Genomic DNA, 20,562 nt, shown 5'->3' with positions numbered 1-20,562 from the left:
AACAAAGTTCAAAAATCAATGTTTTATAATTAAATAATATTACAAAAATACAACTCTGATCTTTAATTGTTAAACTTAATAAATAAAAAGGAACATGGGAGGTTAGTTATAGTTTTTCCAAAACATAATGTCCAAGTGTAATTAAAATAAAATCAAAAAGTTTAAATGTAAATTTTCTTTATTTTGTTTGTTGAAATATTAATACAACTTAAATATTAATAAGTAAACCTTTTTTTTATAAATTAATAAATAAACACTTAAAAAAATAATTCTAGCTAAATATAAGTTAATACACATTATTATTCGGTACACACCTTAGATGTTTTTGTATCCGTTATCCTGGCATTATTTAATAAATTTTGATGTATATTTTTGGAATGCGGCCGACGAAATTTCGGAACCCAACAAATTATAAAAAGAAGCCCATCTACAATACTTGTCAGCCCAATACATTGATGTTGGGCCCAAACAACATTGGTGTCACCTTATACAAGACATTAGGCCCACCTCTCCAATTCTCTCGGTGTGACAAATCTCCTCCCTTTTTTGGACAAACGTGTGAAAACTTCCTTGCAAATAAGAGCCATCCATTAACCATATTCAACTTAATTTTCTGTTCCCAAAAAATAAATAAAATCAACTTGATTTTATTCCTTTCTGAAGGAGATGGGGCATACGTCTCGACCACAAAAATGCTCTTTTTAGCGCCTTGAATAGTGAGATATACTTCACACAAATATAGTGGGATCTAATCCTTTTATTTTTTGACTTATAAAAAAATTATATTTTCCTCATAAATTATTATTGATGAATTAGAAATGTATGTTTTATTATATATTTATTTATAATTTATTAAGTTTATATTTATGTAAATTTTAGTTGATTTATTTTTTAGTTTAAAAATTATTTACATTTTCATTAAATATATTTAATTTTTTAATATTAAAATTAAATTTTTGAAAAGCTTATGCCCCAATGTCATAGGGCTTATGCCTCGCCTTATAACCAAAAAAAAAAAAAAAAAAAAAAAAAAAAAAGCATCATCTTGCACTTTCACCTTTTAGAACATTGGTTTCAAGTGCACTTGATCTTCTGCATCCCTGCCCATGGTATTACCAATCTTGAGTATATAAATTTGTACATATTCTTGAGTGTATTAATACCAATCCCTATTTTTGTTATCTTAGATAATACTGTTATTTTATTTTATTTTATTTGTTGAAATTTCCGAGCCCAACAAATAAATTTTGGCCCAATCCATATGGTGCCATGTAATGCCAGACATTAGGCCCACCTATCCAATCCCCGCCCTGTGAGAATTTTTTATTTTTCTATTTTTTTGAATTTTTGGGGCAAACGTGCGAGAATTTCCTTTGCAAACCAGGGCATGGCCTAAGGAATTGGTCAAAAGTGTCAACTCGGAGGCTGTTGACTTTTATATGGTCCTTGCAGTCATTCTGGAGGATATTAAAGATCATTTACATCCCTCTTGTTCATAATAAGTCAGCAAATTGGTTTGCTAAAGCTGTCAAAAATAAATCCCTTTTTGGATATTTCCTTTTTTCATGATTTTTCTTTTTCTATTTTTTTTTTATTTTAACTGAATTTTTTTCTCCAGTATTCTTTCATAATACTTTATTGCCACCAAAAATAAATAAATAATTAATTAAAAAAATTAGCCATCCATTATCCATATTCAACTTGATTTTTCATTCCCAAAAATAGATAAATAAAATCAACTTGATTTTATTCCCTAAAGGAGATCAATCCTCTTCCCAATCTAGAGTCTATAAAATTGTATTAATACCAATCCCTATTTTTGTTATCTTACATAATAAATAAATAAATAAAAATCTTCATCTTAAGTGGCATAAAAACTAAACAATCCTAATCCTAGGTATTACTTTCGAAAAAAAAGAATTTACAAATCTTATTGTCAATAATCTTATTATTATAATTTTTTGATAAGATCGATTGTCTTATTCTTAAATTTGATAATTAGAAATCCATCTTACAATATAAATTAATGGGAGAACCTCAAATTAGATTATTGTCTAAAAAAATAGTACATTTTATTATTGAATATTCCGAACAGAAACATTAATCTGTTAATTTATTAACAAATATCATAAGAGAGATATGCTTGTATATATGGTCCAATATTTATTGAAAAAGAGAAAAATATCACAAATAGTTATATAGAGTGGACATCCTTCCCTTATATTTCTTTTCTTTTTAATAATCTGACTAAAAATAGTAATGCCAATGGTCTTTGATAGTCAGGTTGAAGGATTTGATATTTTGAACTGAACAAAAAATTCTATGAACCCTTGGGTACGAAATTGTGTGGGACTCATATATATGAGATCGATATGGCCCCACATAATTTTGTGTTTTAAGGACGATCAAATTTTGAAACAATGTAAATTTTTACTCTTTGAACGAACTGAATGGAAATACAAAGCCTAAGGGCACTAAATTCCATATCTTGGTTTTGTCATCAATCATTCAACACGAAAACATGTGAACCCAACGACTTAGAAATAATTGTTCAATGTATACAATCCTCCTACCCTTTTCTTCAAAATAGTCGATATTGAATTGACTTTCAAGGCCCAACAACCTTAAAGAGAAAAATCTCTCATCGTGCAGAATAAATAAATAAATATATACCTGGTTGTCCTATTGCACTGTATTGGGTTGCAGTCCTAAAGCATAATTCTTTAATCTTCAAATTCATTTATAAAACAAATGAAAACTAATATTTAATATCTTAATCTTTTTTCTTCCAGTTTTCTTTTTTATTTCTTTTTTTTTAACATATATAATAAATTATGCGTCATTCTTTTGACTACAATACCATTTTCATATTTTATTTATTAGACACATTTTTAATTTCTAATAAAAATATTTGTACAATTTATTAGAAAGCAATATTATTTTTAAAATCAGTAAAGAAGAGATGTTTCTAGACACATGCCAAATGCTATTTGTAATTTGAAATATTGTCCAAATCTCTATTATTATATATTATAATATTATTAGTAATACATATAGACACATGATATAAAAGCTTGAAATTACATTAATATATGTGATTTTCGCTTGGTTGCTTCAACGTTATGTGAGGCTTTAGACGGGGTAAAAAACATAGGGCCTTATAGGGATTTGTTATATATATTTTTACTCAATTATGTAGATATTTGATACTAGAGATTGTAATGATTAAAAACTAAAATACATGTAGGAAAGCAATCATTCACTAGATATAAAACATATCCACGATTTGAGAGAAGAAATAAAAGAATTTGGTGCAATATATACACTGGATTTCTAAATTTGATCCAATGATGATATTTTGATTTATAGAAGGATTTCTACATGTTATTTCAAAGGAGAAAAAAATGCCAATTCGTTTTCTTAAATGAAAATCTAAAATCTCATTAACAAATGCATTCAGGTAACTAATTTGTTGAAGAGTCTAAGTCCAAAAATTTGTCAATTTGTAGGAAAAGGCTTTGAAGTAGATGAAAAGTAAATACAAGAAAAACACATGCGCATAAAACTAAAGAGAAGGTAAATTACAACATTTACTTTCAAATTTAATTGGTCAAGCAATTAATATAATTTTACTTCTCTTCAAAACTTATTGAAACCGATGCACAATTAATCACCTATATATCTATTTGAATATTATATTTAAGTATAATAATTTTTTTTTTCTTGAAAATAACCCTATTAATTATTAATTTGGGGCTTGGCAATTTGGAGGCATAGGACAACTGCCTTGGTCTCCTTATCCAAAGCCGGCCCGTTCTGGATATTCGGACCCTTTTTCTATCTTTTTTATTTTTATTTTTATGGTAATGTCGTTATCTGTATGGGACTCTTTTTCTTTTAAAAAATAAATTACATACAAACTGAGTTTATGAAGGGATAAAAAGGAAAATCAGTAAAATTTCACGAAACACAAGAGAAATAAATTTAGCTGACACTTGATACATAATTGTAATTCAGTATGATTATGATTCAGTGTGATTCTGTAACAATTTACTTGATGTCATTAATTATCAAACGAGTAAAAAAAAAAAGCATGTCCAATGATATGATTTCCTTCTTCTTCTTTTATTATTATTATATTTTTGTTTCTGACTGGTTAGGAGATATGTATGTTTCTCTTCGTGGGAAAAGTAGATTGCTCTTAAATAAAAATAAAAGAAGATAATTTAAAATTAAGTTGATTTGGTAGGTGTTGAATTGGTTTATTGATACAAAAGTTGTGAGAGTAGAGAAGAACTTGTGGTCGGAAATAGGGACAATATTCATCGTGGCATGCACTCGTGGCTTTTTTTATTTTATTTTATTTATTTTTATTATTATAATTTTTTTTTTTTGGTGGGGAGCTGACCGAGTGGCTTGATGATGAGAGGTGATGGAGTGATTGGTTCATGAAAACGAAAGGCAAAGTAGGTGAGATTACTACCTCTGCTTCTTTTGGTTCTCTACTTTATCGACGGACCTGTGGCTCTGAATTGCGTAATTTCTTTTATTTATTTATTTATGAATCGGCTCGGATCAATTTCGAAATGACTATGCACCAATTTGACGCTACAATTAAATATATAACGCCAGAAATATTTAGTGATAAAAGTTGTAAAAAAAAAAACATTATTAATTTAATTGAATTAGTTGTTTCGGCAATATTAATTTGAAAACAAAAAGAAAAAGACTGATGGATGGATATTATATGCAATCTATTTCCAAATGATCATCGATCTAATCCTCTTAAGCTTGGTTATATATATATATATATATATACACACATACATATTTTAATCAATAATGAAACTAAAATTGAAGGATTGGATCTTCTCTATTTCGTGAAGAAATGTCTTACGTATATACCAAATATGAAGTTATAAAATACCAATTATTTTTTTTCTCTTCCTATTGAGGAATCTGCCCTAATTTCTTACCACATATCGACCAACATAACTTTTTCTTGACTTGTAAATTATATATAACAAACATAATAATATGGTTCATCAGACAATAATCTCGTGATCCTGTCTTCCTCATTTCAATATATAAAAAAAATAATTGCCTAAGTATGTTTTTGCATTTAATCTTAACAGAAAATATATTTATGTAGTATTCTTTAATTATATGAAAGTTTATGGAACTAATGGTTATCTGTTTATTATTTGATTTTAAAAGTGAAGGGTTTTGGACTTAAAAAAAGTAATAACTTTTACTATTGAATTATCAATACAGATAGATGAACTATAATTGTTTAGTTAATATATATATATATTTGATTTAACCTTATTTTTTAGTTGCATTTTAAAAACCATTAAAAATATATTTTAAAATTCAAATTCAAATATTGATCTGGATAAAATCTGTTTCTTAATTATAATGAGTTGAAATGTTAAAAAAAAAAAAAAAAAGTCATTTGAATATTTTAGACGGCCCACAAGTGATTAGGCTATGCCAACCCTAACCCAACTTTGAGGTAAAATATTCCTGTATTATCTAAAAGAAAAAAAGGAAAAATATTCCTATATATAGATTCTTAAGAGTGATTTAAATTATAATTTTTTTTTTCTTTGAGCAGTGTTCATATATAATTAGCTGGTGGAGTATGTATATATACGGAAATTCTATGGTGAGGACGGTCTGCATGAGGCCCGCATTATTAGTTACAGTTTTTCATAGTATTAACGACGATTTTTTAAAAAATCGTTACCAATATTATGAAAAACCGTCACCAATACTGTGATTCGCATGAAGACCGTCCGCACCATAGACGGACTGTGTATATATATGCATATCTGTATATATATATGGATTACAATAACAATCCAAAATAAACGAGATTAGCTATAAAAGAAAAAAAAAAAAAAAGTCCACAACAAGTTATATAATCTAAGTATTCATCATTTTATCTATATGTGTATTTACAATTCCTTCTTAATCATCTAAAATAATATTTGAGGTAAGGCAAATTGTTTCTAATGTCAGTAAGTCTCATCACACTCCCATCTTTATTTACTTAAAAGAGACAATTTTATAAAGTAATAAAAACTGATATCTAAGTTCATGAATCATCTAATCAACAAGTATGTTGGTTGGAACCTATTTTATTTTATTTTTTCAAAAAAAGAAGTGAATCTCAATCTAGATCTTGGTAATTCATCAGCCAAAATACACAAAATAGATTTTGTTCCAAATTAACCCTTCGATTTCCCAAACTCTAATTACAAGTTTAGTAGGTGAGTTAGTTTAATATATATATATATATATATATATATATATATATATATATTTTTTTTTTCAGTTGACAATATATGTTCAACAACTTATTTATATTATACATTTCATCAATATATGTATATATATACACATTAATAACTTAGCCGGTTACCTAGCTTATTTTAAAGGTAGAATTGACAAATAACATAGCAAAGATTAATTTAAAATATTTTTTTTATTTTCATTTTTTAATGCTAAAAATATATTAAAGGAAAATAAGCTTCTAAAATGGAAACCAATCAAATTCTAAACATTTATTTTGAATTTTTTTTTTAACTTTATACATTTTTTTCATCTTCATTTAATTTTGTATTATATCTCACGCCACATAATCTACTAAAATAAAATGATATATATATATATACATATATATATATATATATATATATACAGTTTATTTATGATGTGGACGGTTCTCATGCGGACTATAATATTGATGACAGTTTTTCATAGTATTGGTGATGATTTTCTAAAAAACCGTTGTTAATATTATAAAAAACCGTCACTAATACTGCGATTCTCATGCGGACAGTACTCACTACAGAATTTCTATATATGTATATATTAGAAACAGCACGATAATAATTTTATAAAAAATAGCTTTAACATAGTTTTCTATGACTATCGAATAATAAAAATTATAAATTGATGGTTATAAATGGTGCCTTTTATAATATACACACATATATATATATTACACATTTTTATTTAAAGAAAGGAAATAAAAATTTAGCCGTGTATTTTTGAGCCGCCGGCTGTAGATCTAACTCGCTCAGACTCAGAAACATCACCATGACGTCATCACGTGCAGTTGCAGTAGGTAATGGTAATGTGGTGTGCTAAAATCCAGTTTATGTTAGGTGGGTCATCCTACGTGGCAAAATTTGGTGGGCATAAGTCAAATGTGAGCCCCACAAAACCTATCCAAATATTTCCCCCCCACCCAAATGTCCCTCACCAACCACAAATTTGCACTAGACTACACGTTCGGCTTAACCTAAATCTGTAAGACCTACATATCTAACGAATCACTGAACGCCACGTCCATTTTAAGAGGTAAAATGAGTTAGATGGAGTAGAAAGTTTAAACGTGGCATGTGATAGTTGGTGGTCGCATTCAGATATGGTAACAGCGCTGTTAGATAAACAGTTGTTGAGAGCGAATTTGGACGTCATTTAACATTTTTACCCTTGCAAAAAATAAAAAGTCCAAGGTAGTCCTTTCGCAATTCTCACCAGCTTTGCCCACCATCACCTACTTGTATATTTACTACGACCAAATCCCAAACCAAAAATCAGGGAAGGTGTTCACGAAAACGAAAACCAACCCGATTCTCACCTTCTCTTAACAATTTTTTTTTTTTTTTTGTTTTTGTTTTTTCCTTCACTTTCCCTCCATCCAAACACACACAAAATGGAGCCAAAGCAAGAACATCAAGAATTCATTTTCCGTTCGAAACTCCCGGACATTTACATCCCAAACCACCTCCCTTTACACACTTATTGCTTCGAAAAGATTTCTCAGTTCAAAGACCGTACATGTTTGATCGACGGAAGCACGGGACAAACGTATTCCTACGGCGACGTCGAGCTCACTTCCCGTAAAGTCGCGTCGGGTCTCGACAAGTTGGGAATTAAACAAGGCGACGTTATCATGCTCTGGCTCCAAAACTGTCCTCAATTCGTCTTCGCATTCTTCGGCGCGTCGTATATCGGCGCCATGAGCACCACCGCGAATCCCTTTTATACTCCGGCGGAGGTGGCGAAGCAAGCGGCTGCCTCCAAAGCCAAGCTGATCATAACACAAGCCGCTTACGTCGACAAAGTCAAGGACTTCGCCAAACAAAACGGCATCAAGATCATGTGTATCGATTCACCGCCGGCGGAGGCGGAGGAAATTGGCCTTCTGCATTTCTCGGAGCTTGTTCAGGCCGACGAGAATGACATCCCGGCGGTGAAAATCAATCCGGACGACGTCGTTGCGCTGCCGTATTCTTCTGGTACGACGGGACTTCCAAAAGGCGTCATGCTGACGCACAGAAGTCAAGTGACGAGCGTGGGTCAGCAAGTGGATGGAGAAAATCCCAACCTTTACTTCCGCGAAGACGATGTGATCCTTTGTGTTCTTCCTCTTTTCCACATCTACTCTCTCAACTCGGTCTTGCTTTGCGCACTCCGAGCTGGTTCTTCCATCCTGATCATGCACAAGTTTGAGACCCACAAGTTGCTTGAACTGACCGATAAGTACATGGTCACGATCGCGCCGTTCGTTCCTCCGATCGTCTTGGCCATCGTGAAAAGCCCGGAAGTCGATCGGTACGACTTGTCGTCGATCAGGATGGTGCTGTCCGGGGCGGCGCCCATGGGGAAGGAACTGGAGGATGCTCTCAGAGCCAAGCTTCCTAATGCCAAACTCGGACAGGTAAAAAAACAAAAAAAGAAAAAAATGAATTTCGTAGATTTTCTTGTCGTTTCCATGTTATTAGTAACCGTATATCTGGTAGGACCTACATAATCGACGGTGATGATATATCGCAATAAAGTGCTTAGAAGTTAATTTATCAAAAAAAAAAAAAAAAAAAAAAAGTACTTAGAAACGTCCATTTGCGCTTTAGTGTCCGGCGAGTGGTTAATTTTGGAACGTTCCTTTTCTCCCACTTGTTGGGTTTTATCGGATCATAATTATTTTTTTATTATTATTTTTTTGAATAAGGATCATAATTATATTAAATATTTACTCTTGATAGGAGCCTAAGGTAGTGGACCATATATATCCAACAAATTTTGGCACTTATTTACTTGCATTTATTGATACTGAGGAATTATGTATGGCGAACAGATACCTGTCAACTCGATAACTGTTCATGATAGTCGCTTCTCTCAGTCCGGACAAAATAATTATTATATTTTTAGATCAGTATATTTTTTATGATTGGACAAGTATATATTTGGTTGTTTTGATTGTTTGGTTATTGCATGAAATTACAAGTTCATATTGCTCCTAGCCTGAGTTCAAAAAACTACAAAACATATATATATATATATATATATATATATATATATGGCCATATTACATTTTGTTGTACTAGTCAGGGATTGCCGTATTTTCAAAATATTATTGATTTCTCTTTGTTGTACTAATTTAGGAAAGAGTCATATTCACCAAAAAAAAATTTAGGAAAGAGTCATTAAGACAGATGGCAAATTCTTTAAGAGTCGAAACCCAAAATTAACATGTTGGACTAATAAAATAGAAAAGAAGTCCACGAAATAATAAGGATATGGGTGGAAAGTGGAAACCAATAAAAAATTAAAAAATAATAAAAATAAAATAATACGGGTTGGTTCTGGTGTGGACAGGGCTATGGAATGACGGAGGCTGGGCCAGTGCTGTCAATGTGTTTGGCATTTGCTAAAGAACCATTCGAGATCAAATCAGGTGCATGTGGGACCGTCGTAAGAAACGCCGAGATGAAGATCGTTGATCCTGATACTGGCGCTTCCCTTCCGCGAAATCAAGCCGGAGAGATTTGTATTAGAGGAAGCCAAATCATGAAAGGTAATATTAAAACGCTTTTCCTGCACATATATATATATATATAATCAATTCATGCTTTATGTAAAAATAAGTCTATAAATTATTTATTTGTCACAAAGTGCGATTCATATTTTAGGTTTTCGTTAAGTTTAAATCATTTTTTTTCCTTGGTAAACAAGTTTAAATTGTTTTTAATTATGAGAGTTTACATCGATTAGAAAATTGAGTTGAATTTTCAGCAATTGGATGGGTAGAATATTCATTGAGAATCTGGCAGTGTTGGAGATTTGTGATCTGATATTTTGTTCTTTTGAAAAGTCAATATTCGTGAGAGAAAAACAGAAGTATTGAAACATCTAGTTTCGTGGAAATGGAGAAAATTTCAATTTCATAGTATTATTTATTCTGGAATGTACGCAAAAGACATATTTTATAACATATTATGATTGACACAGTACTACTGTTTTATATAAATTGAACAAAATAAATAATATTTGTCCCCATTAACACTAAATTATTATTTTTGGAGGGTGAGATTGATTGTTGAAGTGGCTAAAAGTCATTGTCTGTTATACATGAATAAAAAACTTTGCAGGGTGTTTGCCGTTCATAGAAGTTAATTAAATATCTATATATATATATATATATATTTTTTTTTTTTTTTCAGATAAAAAGTGGCATTAAATCAGTATTGTATGATAAAGGGAAGGGAAAAAAAAAAAAATCAGTGGTGTCTTAAAATTTTAGAGAGTATGTTATTTATGTTGTATCGAAGCTCTATGTTATTCATTTGAAATTGAAAGATTAGAATTTAGAAAATGGTAGAATATATGTATATTTATGTCATCATGAATAGGAGGAATAGTATTTACAACCTAATTATTATTGACTTTATATTCGAGGAAGAAGCCATATCTAACATTCTCGTTTTACTCGTGCCCATCTGTTATTTCATGTGATCAACTACTCTATATCTGTTCTTCTTCTTTATTTTATTTTATTTCAATGTTTTAAATTTTATTATTTTTTTTAACGTTTTGGTCTTAATGATGATACATAATTGCTGACTTTTTTTTTTATTAGTTAAAATAATTAATCCAGCATCTTGAAATCATAACTAAAATTTAATTATAGATTAGGATCTTAAAATTGAGTCACAGATAGTTACTAGGCACCGGCTTAGCTACTTTATGAGGAAACGAGCAGGGTGAGGGCTCCCTCTCCCTTTGCTTCCCTTGGCTTCACCTCCATATGAAGCTATTGAGCAACATCAGTTCCCCTTAATTGTTAATTCCCTAGTGGAGCTACTACTGTTCGAGTATGAATTATTCATAATTCTAAATTTATAAAGGTCATCACTCTCCATCTTAGAACATAAGATATTAATTTTAAAGTGAGTTATCAATTAAGTCAACATCAGTGTTTCGTTTGACAAGTACTTTCATCAATCATGAGTCATGATCATGATTCTATCTAACAACAATTTATTGGTTACTTAACCCTATGTTTTAAATGGAAGCAAAGGAGAGAGACAAAAAAAAAAAAAAAAAAAAAAAAAAAGAAAAGAATGGCAATTTTAATAAATTTTTTTTGGACGAAAATTTTAATAAGCTTGAAGTTCTAACGTCAATTAGTGCATCTGCATCTATATATATTAAAAAAAATAAATAATAATCCGTTGGTAAATCAATTTAATTTTTCAGGTTACCTGAACGATCCAGAGGCAACAGAGAATACAATAGACAAAGAAGGATGGCTGCATACAGGGGATATAGGTTACATCGACAATGATGATGAGCTTTTCATTGTTGATCGATTAAAAGAGTTGATCAAATACAAAGGCTTTCAAGTGGCCCCTGCTGAGCTCGAAGCAATGCTGATTGCCCATCCAAACATCTCTGATGCTGCTGTTGTACCGTAAGGCTTCCCCCATATTATCATCTCTCTCTCTCTCTCTCTCTGTCTCACCTATAAATAAAAAATACACCATGGATTTTTAGGTCTAAAATTAAGCTAACAATTTGATACATTTTCTTTTTTTTTTTAACAGTATGAAAGATGAGGCCGCGGGAGAGATTCCTGTTGCATTTGTAGTAAGATCAAACGGTTCCAAGATCACCGAAGATGAAATCAAACAATACATCTCAAAGCAGGTACTAATTTCTTTTCTTTTGTTCAATTTTTTATTTATTGAACATTTACAGTACATGATGATATATAACATGAATGCAAACTACGGGGACCACATTTTGCTGTTAACTAATATATTGGCATATTAATTAATAAAACAGAGTTTTGTTTCCCGTCGGCAAAAAGTGTAGCTAGCTAAATTACTTCAATTAGCCGATAAGTTAGGTGAATTGGCCCTCAATTTCTTGTAATTATATCCATCCGGTTTTGTTCTCATCCAAACATGAAGCAATCTTCATTTGGTTTTCTAATCGTGGTGGGTTCATGGCCATGTGCATAAATTTATCAAATTATAAGTTCGAAATACTTTAAAAAGATTTCTTTAATTCTGTCACCAAAAGTTAGGTAAACCAATTAAAAATGGGTAGGATAAGAAATTGATAAACTGGCATGTATATATTTAGGTTAATTACATGGGACCAAATCTAATTCTTAATAGCCAATTGAAGAAACTTGATCATTGACCGAAGGCCAAGTAAGGAAGAGGTTATCTGGTGGGTAATTAATTTATTTAATACAAAAACTGAACCAGGCAATACTTGAGATATTCTTCATATATATATATATATATATATATGCAAAATCAACAGAGACTTAAATTATTTGCTCTTGGTTAATTAAATTTGTGTTATTTTTGGGCAGGTGGTGTATTATAAACGAATTGGTCGGGTTTTCTTCACAGATAAAATTCCTAAAGCCCCTTCAGGAAAAATATTGAGGAAAGATTTGAGAGCAAGACTTGCTGAAGGTAAATACAACTAGGCAAAGAAATAGTTAATTTGAAAGTCGATGTTTTGTAATATCAGTGTGGATGTGAGAATGAGAGGCAAAATGTTTTTGCTTTCCTTGTCCATGATTGACAAAAGATCAACACGGAAAAGGAAAATCCATAATTACTCAGTCTATATGGTGTTTTTTTTTTTTTTCTTTTTTTTTTTTCATGCCTTTGTATTAAATTTGTTTGTTACAGAGATAGGATTGAGATAGGACTACTCTTCATGAGCTTTGTAAGAATTTCTTTATTTATGTATAAGGACAGCACGGCACATAATCAAAATTTATATTCTTATAAGTATATAGCATTTATTGTTTCAAATTATAAGTTATATATTATTGTTCTCTTTTGTTATTTTTTTGATAAAAGTTGTATATAATTGTTACGAGTGCTTTATTGATTAGCTAATCAATGTTCAAAAGAAACTTATTAGCTAATCAATTACTATTTTGAAGGATGATTACCAAGCAAAAAACTGATACTTAGCAAAAGCACTTTACCAAAAAAAAAAAAAAACCTAAAAATATATTCTTAGTAGTTTTACTATCAGCTTAAATCTAAGAGTACATCAAAGCTCTCCATGGATAAATCATAATTAGTAACTGGTGCACATTTTATTTTTATTTTTATCATATACATATAGAGTTCTTTTATGGTCAGCACTGACCTTACGAAAATAATGCGGTTAAAAAATGTAAAAAAATGATCAACCATTAGATTTTAACTTATCCAGTGAACGACTCAGATATTTTCCTATCACACGTGAGAAGATTACAACTTCAAAAAAAATTTGTTCAACCTTCCCATTTCAAAATATCATTTTCTTTCCGGCTAGCACCACTGTTTCACATAGACTTTACCATTTTTAAATTACCAAATAAAATCCTCCATCTCTCACCGTTTCAAAATTCCCCAATAAAATCCACTGTTCCAGCCCCAGATATTTTTCTATTGCTTCCACCCCCCGGGCCTTCTTATCGATAATCCAAAATCCATTTAGAGCTTTAGTTAAAGGTTAGTATTTGTGAGCCATTGTTTTTTTTTTTTTTTTTGAGCCTTTTTTTTTTGTTTTTTAAGTGTGAACAAAAAATCAAAAAAAAAAAAAAAAACAATGACATCGATAACCTGGAAAACGTTACCGGCTTAGGTACAAAGCAAGTGGGCATTTTCCTCTAGAGTAAGGGCTGCTCTTTCTTGGTGGTCTAGAGTAGTCTTGATGTGGCCGAGAGCGAAGTCCCGGTGGTGACTGTGTCGCTGCCTAAAGCAGAAAGGGCGTCTATGGCCTTGATAATTGAGTCTTGTTTGGTTGGATTCTTTTTAGTCTTGAGGCTCCGATCTTGATCGAATATGAGGCTGAGGAGTTCCTACTTGGAGAGTTTCGATTGAGCTGTGAGGGATGAGCAGGCGATCATAGAGGAGTTAAAAAAGTGGGGTTTCAGAGAACAAGAATTGAAATGGTGGTGTTGTGGGTTGAATTGAATATTGGAAAGGAGGTTTGAGGATGTAGAGTTCTGGAAATTTTCTTTTTTTTAATTCCTCTGTAATTTTCTTTTTTATATTTTTGAAAGTATCATTCAAAATAATAAAATTCAAAGTTAACAAAAAAAATTGAGGACTAATTGAAAATTACTAAATTGAAAAGATTATTAAAAAACAAAAAAATTGGTGGACTAAAGTCAACGCTATTACATTCTAGCAGCATTGGCTTTGGTCCCTCAATTTTTAAATTATTATTATTATTATTATTTTTTAATTCCTTTATAATTTTTTTATATTTTTGTAAGCATCATTCAAAATAATAAAATTCAAATTTAACAAAAAAAAATTGAGAACTAATTGAAAATTACTAAATTGAAAAGATAATAAAAAAAATTAGAGGACTAAAGCCAACGCTATTACATTCCAGCAGCGTTGGCTTTGGTCCCTCAATTTTTGAATTTTTATTATTATTATTTTTTAATTCCTTTATAAATTTTTTATATTTTTGTAACCATCATTCAAAATAATAAAATTCAAAATTAATAAAAGAAAATTGAAGACCAATTGAAAGGATAATAAAAAAAAATTGGGGACCAAAGCCAACGCTATTACATCCCAGTAGCATTGGCTTTGGTCCCCCAATTTTTTACTATTTTCATTTTTTTTAAATCCTTTGTAATTTTTTTATATTTTTGCAAATATTATTCAAAATAATAAAATTCGAACTTAACAAAAAAAATTGAGGATCAATTGAAAATTACAAAATTAAAAAGATAATAAAAAAAATACTGGGAGACCAAAGCCAACGCTATTACATCCCAGCTATGTTGGCTTTGATCCTTAATTTTTAAATTTTTTTTATTATTTTATTATTTTTAATTCCTTTGTAATTTTTTTTATATTTTTACAAGTATAATTCAAAATAATAAAATTCAAATTTAACAAAAAAAAATTAAGAATCAATTAAAAATTACAAAATTGAAAAGATAACCAAAAAAAAAAAAAAAAAAAGGAACCAAAGCCAACTCTTTTACATCCTAAAAGCCTTGACTTTGGTCCTCTAATTTTAAAATTTTTTTTTATTTTCTTTTTTATTTCTTTTTTTTAATTCCTTTGATGAAAATTGGACAAAAAAAAGAGGAAAAAACTTTTGATGAAAATAGGATAATGAACCCCAAAAAAAAAAAAAGAGGGCTTCTTTTTAAAATTGGACCAAAAAAAAGAGGAAATTTTTTTTGATGAAAATATGATAATGAAAAAAAAAAAAAAGGGTTTGTGTTTAAAATTGGACTAGAAATGAAGAAAAAATGGTAAAATAAATAAAATTGTCACAAAAGGGAGCAAAGCTGATGCTATTTTCTTAACAAACATTGGCTTTGTACAGGCTTTAACGACACTATTTTAAAATTGCATTGCTAAGGGGCTAATAATCAAGTATATAAATTTTAAAAACCAAGTATAGATTTGGTTTTTAGCGACGCAATTTTAAAATAACATTGCTAAATCATGTACAAAGCCGACGCTTGTTAAGAAAATAGCGTCGGCTTTGCTCTCTTTTGTGACAGTTTTTTTTTTTTCCATTTTTTCTTCTTTTCTAGTCCAATTTTAAACACAAACCCTATTTTTTTTTTCATTATTATATTTTCATAAAAAAAAAAATTTCTCTTTTTTTTGGTCCAATTTTGAAGACAAATCCTCTTTTTTTTGTTCATTATCATATTTTCATCAAAAGTTTTTTTTTTTGTCCAATTTTAAACACAAAACTTCATTTTTTTTGTTCATTATCATATTTTCAACAAAGAAATTAAAAGAAAGAAAATAATAAAAAAATTGAGAACCAAAGCCAAGGCTGTTAAGATGTAAAAGCATTGGCGTTGGTCCCCCAATTTTTTTTTATTGTCTTTTCAATTTTGTAATTATCAATTGGTCCTCAATTTTTTTTGTTAAGTTTGAATTTTATTATTTTGAATGATACTTGCAAAAATATAAAAAAATTACAAAGGAATTAAAAAAATAATAAAAAATTTTAAAAAATTGAAGGACCGAAGCCAATGCTTTTAATTTTTCCCCCAACATTTTTTTGTTATCTTTTCAATTTTATAATTTTCAATTGGTCCTCAATTTTTTTTTGTAAAGTTTGAATTTTATTATTTTAAATGATACTTACAAAAATATAAAAAAATTATAAAGGAATTAAAAAAATAAAAAAAATAATAAAAAAATTTTAAAAATTTGGGGATCAAAGCCAACATTGCTGGGATGTAATAGCGTTGAATTTAGTGCCCCAATTTTTTTTTATTATCTTTTTAATTTTGTAATTGTCAATTGATGCTCAATTTTTTTTGTCATGTTTGAATTTTATTTTTTTGAATGATACTTGCAAAAATATAAAAAATTACAAAAAAAATTAAAAAAAATAATAAAAAATTTTAAAAAATTGGCGGACCAAAGCCAATGCTGCTGAGATGTAATAGCGTTGGTTTTGGTCCCCCAAATTTTTTTTTATTATCTTTTCAATTGGTTCTCAAATTTTTTTTTTGTTAAGTTTGAATTTTATTATTTTGAATGATATTTGCAAAAATATAAAAAAAAAAAACATTACAATGGAATTAAAAAAATAATAATAAAAAATTTTAAGAAATTGAGGGACCAAAGCCAACGCTGCTGGGATGTAATAGCATTGGCATTGGTCCCCCAATTTTTTTTTTATTTATTATCTTTTCAATTTTGTAATTTTCAATTGGTTTTCAATTTTTTTTGTTAAGTTTGAATTTTATTATTTTAAATGATACTTGTAAAATATAAAAAAAATTACAAAGTAATTAAAAAAATAATAAAAAATTTTAAAAAATTGAGGGACCAAAGCCAACGCTGCTTGGATGTAATAGCGTTGGCTTTGGTCCCCTAAAATTTTTTTTATTATCTTTTCTTTTTTGTAATTTTCAATTGGTCCTCAATTTTTTTGTTAAGTTTGAATTTTATTATTTTGAATGATACTTGCAAAAATATAAAAAAAATTATAAAGGAATTAAAAAATAATAATAATAAAATAATAAAAAAATTTAAAAAATTGAGAGACCAAAGCCAACGCTGCTTGGATGTAATAGCGTTGGCTTTGGTCCCCCAATTTTTTTTTTATTATCTTTTCAATATTGTAATTTTCAATTAGTTCTCAAATGTTTTTTGTTAAATTTGAATTTTATTATTTTGAATGATACTTGCAAAAATATAAAAAAGTTACAAATGAATTAAAAAAAGAAAATTTCCAGAACTCTACGTCCTCAAACCTCCTTCTTTCCAATGTTCAATTCAACCTACAACATTACCATTTCAATTCTTGTTCTCTGAAACACCACCACTCTAATTCCTCTATGATCGCCTGTTCATCCCTCACAGCTTAATCAAAACTCTCCAAGTAGGAACTCCTCAACCTCATATTTGATCAAGATCGGGACCTTAAGACTCAAAAGAATCTCATCAAACGAGACTCGATTATCAAGGTCGTAGACGCCCTTTCTACTCTAGATAGCGATGCAATCACCATCGAAACTTCACTCTTGGCCACGTTGAGACTACTTTGGACCATCGAGAAAGAGCAGCTTCTAATGTGAAGGAAAATGTCCACTTGTTTGATACAAAATCTAGTAGTGTTTTGCAGGTTATCGATGTCATTTTTTTTTTTTTTGGTTTTTTGTTCACACTTATTTTTATTCTTTTTTTAAAGAAAAAAACACCAATGGCTCTCTCAAAAAAAAAAAAAAAAAAAAAAAGAAGCCAATGGATTAAAAATACTAACCTTTAACCCAAGTTCTAAATGGATTTTGGATTGTCAAGGAGAAGACCCAGGTGGTGGAAGCAATACAAGGATATCTGGGATTAGAACGGTGGAGATGGTGGATTTTATTTGGGAATTTTGAAATGGTAAAGTTTGTGTGAAACAATGGTGCGAGTGGGAAATGAAATGATATTTTGAAGCGCGAAGGTTGAAGGAAATTTTTTTGAAGTTACAATTTCTTCACGTGTGATAAAAAAATATCTGAACCGTTCATTGAATAAGTTAAAATCTAGTGGCTGGTTATTTTTTCATGTTTTTGGATCACACCATTTTTTATCAGATCGGACCTGACCATAAAATCTCTCTATACACATATATATATATATATATATATATATATATATATATATATATATATATATATATATATATATATATATATATATATATAATTTTTTTCACACTAAAATAGTGTACCAACTTGAGTGGCATGGTTTCCATAATTAATTCCATCAGAGTATTTAAATGGCATGTTGGGATGAACCTATCGCTTTGTTTTTGTTTTTATTAAATTATTTTACGTATATGTCATTTCTGACTTGGGAGGCATTTTATTTAATTTGGTTGGATTAAGTGTTAGATTTTATGGATCTAAATATGCATAATAAATTTCATAAATCATAAATTACTAACCTCCAAACGCAGCCATTGATATATTAGATCTTTAATCCTGCAAAATAGAAAACAATGTAAAGTAGTGCCTATGGACACACTACTTTCAAACCACTCTCAGATCTCTGAAAACCCTAATATCAAAATACCGTATGGTATCTATTTGTTTGCTTGCCCTAGACCTTTAAATAGTCTCTGCAAGTCAGACTTATCCATTAATTTTGACACACATAAAATAATAATAATTTGATAATATAATTATACTAGGAAAAATATGGATAAGTCATTGGGCTTATAAAGAGAGTTGGTCCTCCAGTCCAATGGGCCAAGTGGAGTCTTATAGAGAGTGTGTGGCCAAGGGCCTTACTACAAAATAATAAAATAAGCCAGTCCCATTAATGGCATAAATAGGCCCTGTAAGTGAGTAATTGATTATGCCAAGTCCACAAATATTAATTTAATTCAACATTCTCCCACTTGGACTGCATAATCATCATCATATAAAATCCAAACTCACTTACTATAGAATCTCCCAAACCATAATGCCATTTCATCCAAATATATAGTATACCGACAGGGCACAACAATATACTAGACTAGGCAGTAGAGATTCTCTCAGTAAATCTCCCAAAACATGTTATCATTTCAACTGAGCACTTTGCATGCCATAAACTCAGTCTAGGTACTAGAGATTTACCTAACCATGTGCAATCCCCCAACACACAAAACCATTTCATTCAAGCACATTGCGTATCGACAGGATACAACAATATACCCAAACTAGGTAGTAGGGATTCACCATGGCACCTGTGGATCAACATACACATATACATAGACTAATAGTCTCAACAGGCCTGTAAATACAAGGAGCAATAATATGTGTAATAAATCATCTCATAAATAAATAATGATCCACATACATCAATGTATTAAAATATTCAAAGAAATAAATAATTCTCAACATGGATATTACTACAGAAAACATAACAAACTCCCACTGACCCACAGCCGTCTCAACTGCTTAACAATCCCATGCGGGACACATGCTCCTCAAATATGCCTACCGGTAAAGCCTTGGTCAGTGGATCTGCCACCATGCTATAAGTCGGCGTGTGAACAACAGTAATGAGGCCCTCTTCAACTTTCTCCTTTATCACAAAATATTTCATATCAATGTACTTCGCACCAGGAGTACCTTTTAAATTATTGGAGAAAGACACCGCTGCAGTATTATCACAATACATCATAATAGGCCTCTCAATGGAGTCAACTACTCCTAAATCACGGATAAAATTCCGTAGCCAAACTGCATGACGGGTAGCCTCATAACACGCCACATATTCTGCCTCCATAGTCGAGGATGCTGTCACTGACTGCTTGGCACTCCGCCAAGACACAGCATCTCCTGCCATGATAAATATATAACCTTTATCACCACACAACCTTTATAGTCTGCATCACTATAACCCACTACTTCAAGAGAGTTGGTGTGACGATATGTCAACATATGATCTTTAGAACCCTGAAGATACCTAAAGACCTTCTTAACTGCTTGGTAATGAATAGGACCAGGATTGCTCATAAATCTACCAAGCACACCTACAGCAAAGGCTATGTCAGGCCGTGTACAAACTTGAGCATACATCAAACTATCTACTGCTGAAGAATAGCGAACATTCTTCATTGCCATCCTTTCTCTATCATTCTTGGGACACTGATCTTTAGAAAACTTTTCACCTTTCGTAACCGGTACACTTCCAGGAGAACAATTATGCATATCAAATCTCTTAAGGATTCTATCAATATAAGCTCTCTGAG

General features: G+C 30.2%; 1 protein-coding gene across 1 annotated transcript; it reads left to right on the top strand.

Annotated features, from left to right (window-relative positions):
* The first annotated feature begins 7,599 nt into the window (after positions 1–7,599).
* On the top strand, positions 7,600–13,118 carry LOC107413992 (4-coumarate--CoA ligase CCL1). The gene is made up of 5 exons (XM_016022107.4): positions 7,600–8,737; positions 9,676–9,874; positions 11,557–11,770; positions 11,904–12,006; positions 12,686–13,118. Exons 1-5 carry the CDS (start codon positions 7,730–7,732, stop codon positions 12,803–12,805), a joined length of 1,644 nt encoding a protein of 547 aa, XP_015877593.1. The 5' UTR covers positions 7,600–7,729; the 3' UTR covers positions 12,806–13,118.
* Positions 13,119–20,562: the final 7,444 nt, after the last annotated feature.

The sequence above is a fragment of the Ziziphus jujuba genome, chromosome 1 (assembly GCF_031755915.1).
Source record: "Ziziphus jujuba cultivar Dongzao chromosome 1, ASM3175591v1".
NCBI lineage: Eukaryota > Viridiplantae > Streptophyta > Magnoliopsida > Rosales > Rhamnaceae > Ziziphus > Ziziphus jujuba.
The sequence above is the reverse complement of the archived record's forward strand: the minus strand, read 5'-3'. Positions and strand labels throughout refer to the sequence as shown.

What these genes read in the sequence shown, in the direction of transcription:
- LOC107413992 (XM_016022107.4), top strand. Translation starts at nt 7,730, where the DNA reads ATGGAGCCAAAGCAAGAACATCAAGAATTCATTTTCCGTTCGAAACTC. An exon ending in CTAATGCCAAACTCGGACAG is followed by an intron (nt 8,738 to 9,675) that starts GTAAAAAAACAA and finishes TGGTGTGGACAG; the next exon opens with GGCTATGGAATGACGGAGGC. An exon ending in AGGAAGCCAAATCATGAAAG is followed by an intron (nt 9,875 to 11,556) that starts GTAATATTAAAA and finishes TTAATTTTTCAG; the next exon opens with GTTACCTGAACGATCCAGAG.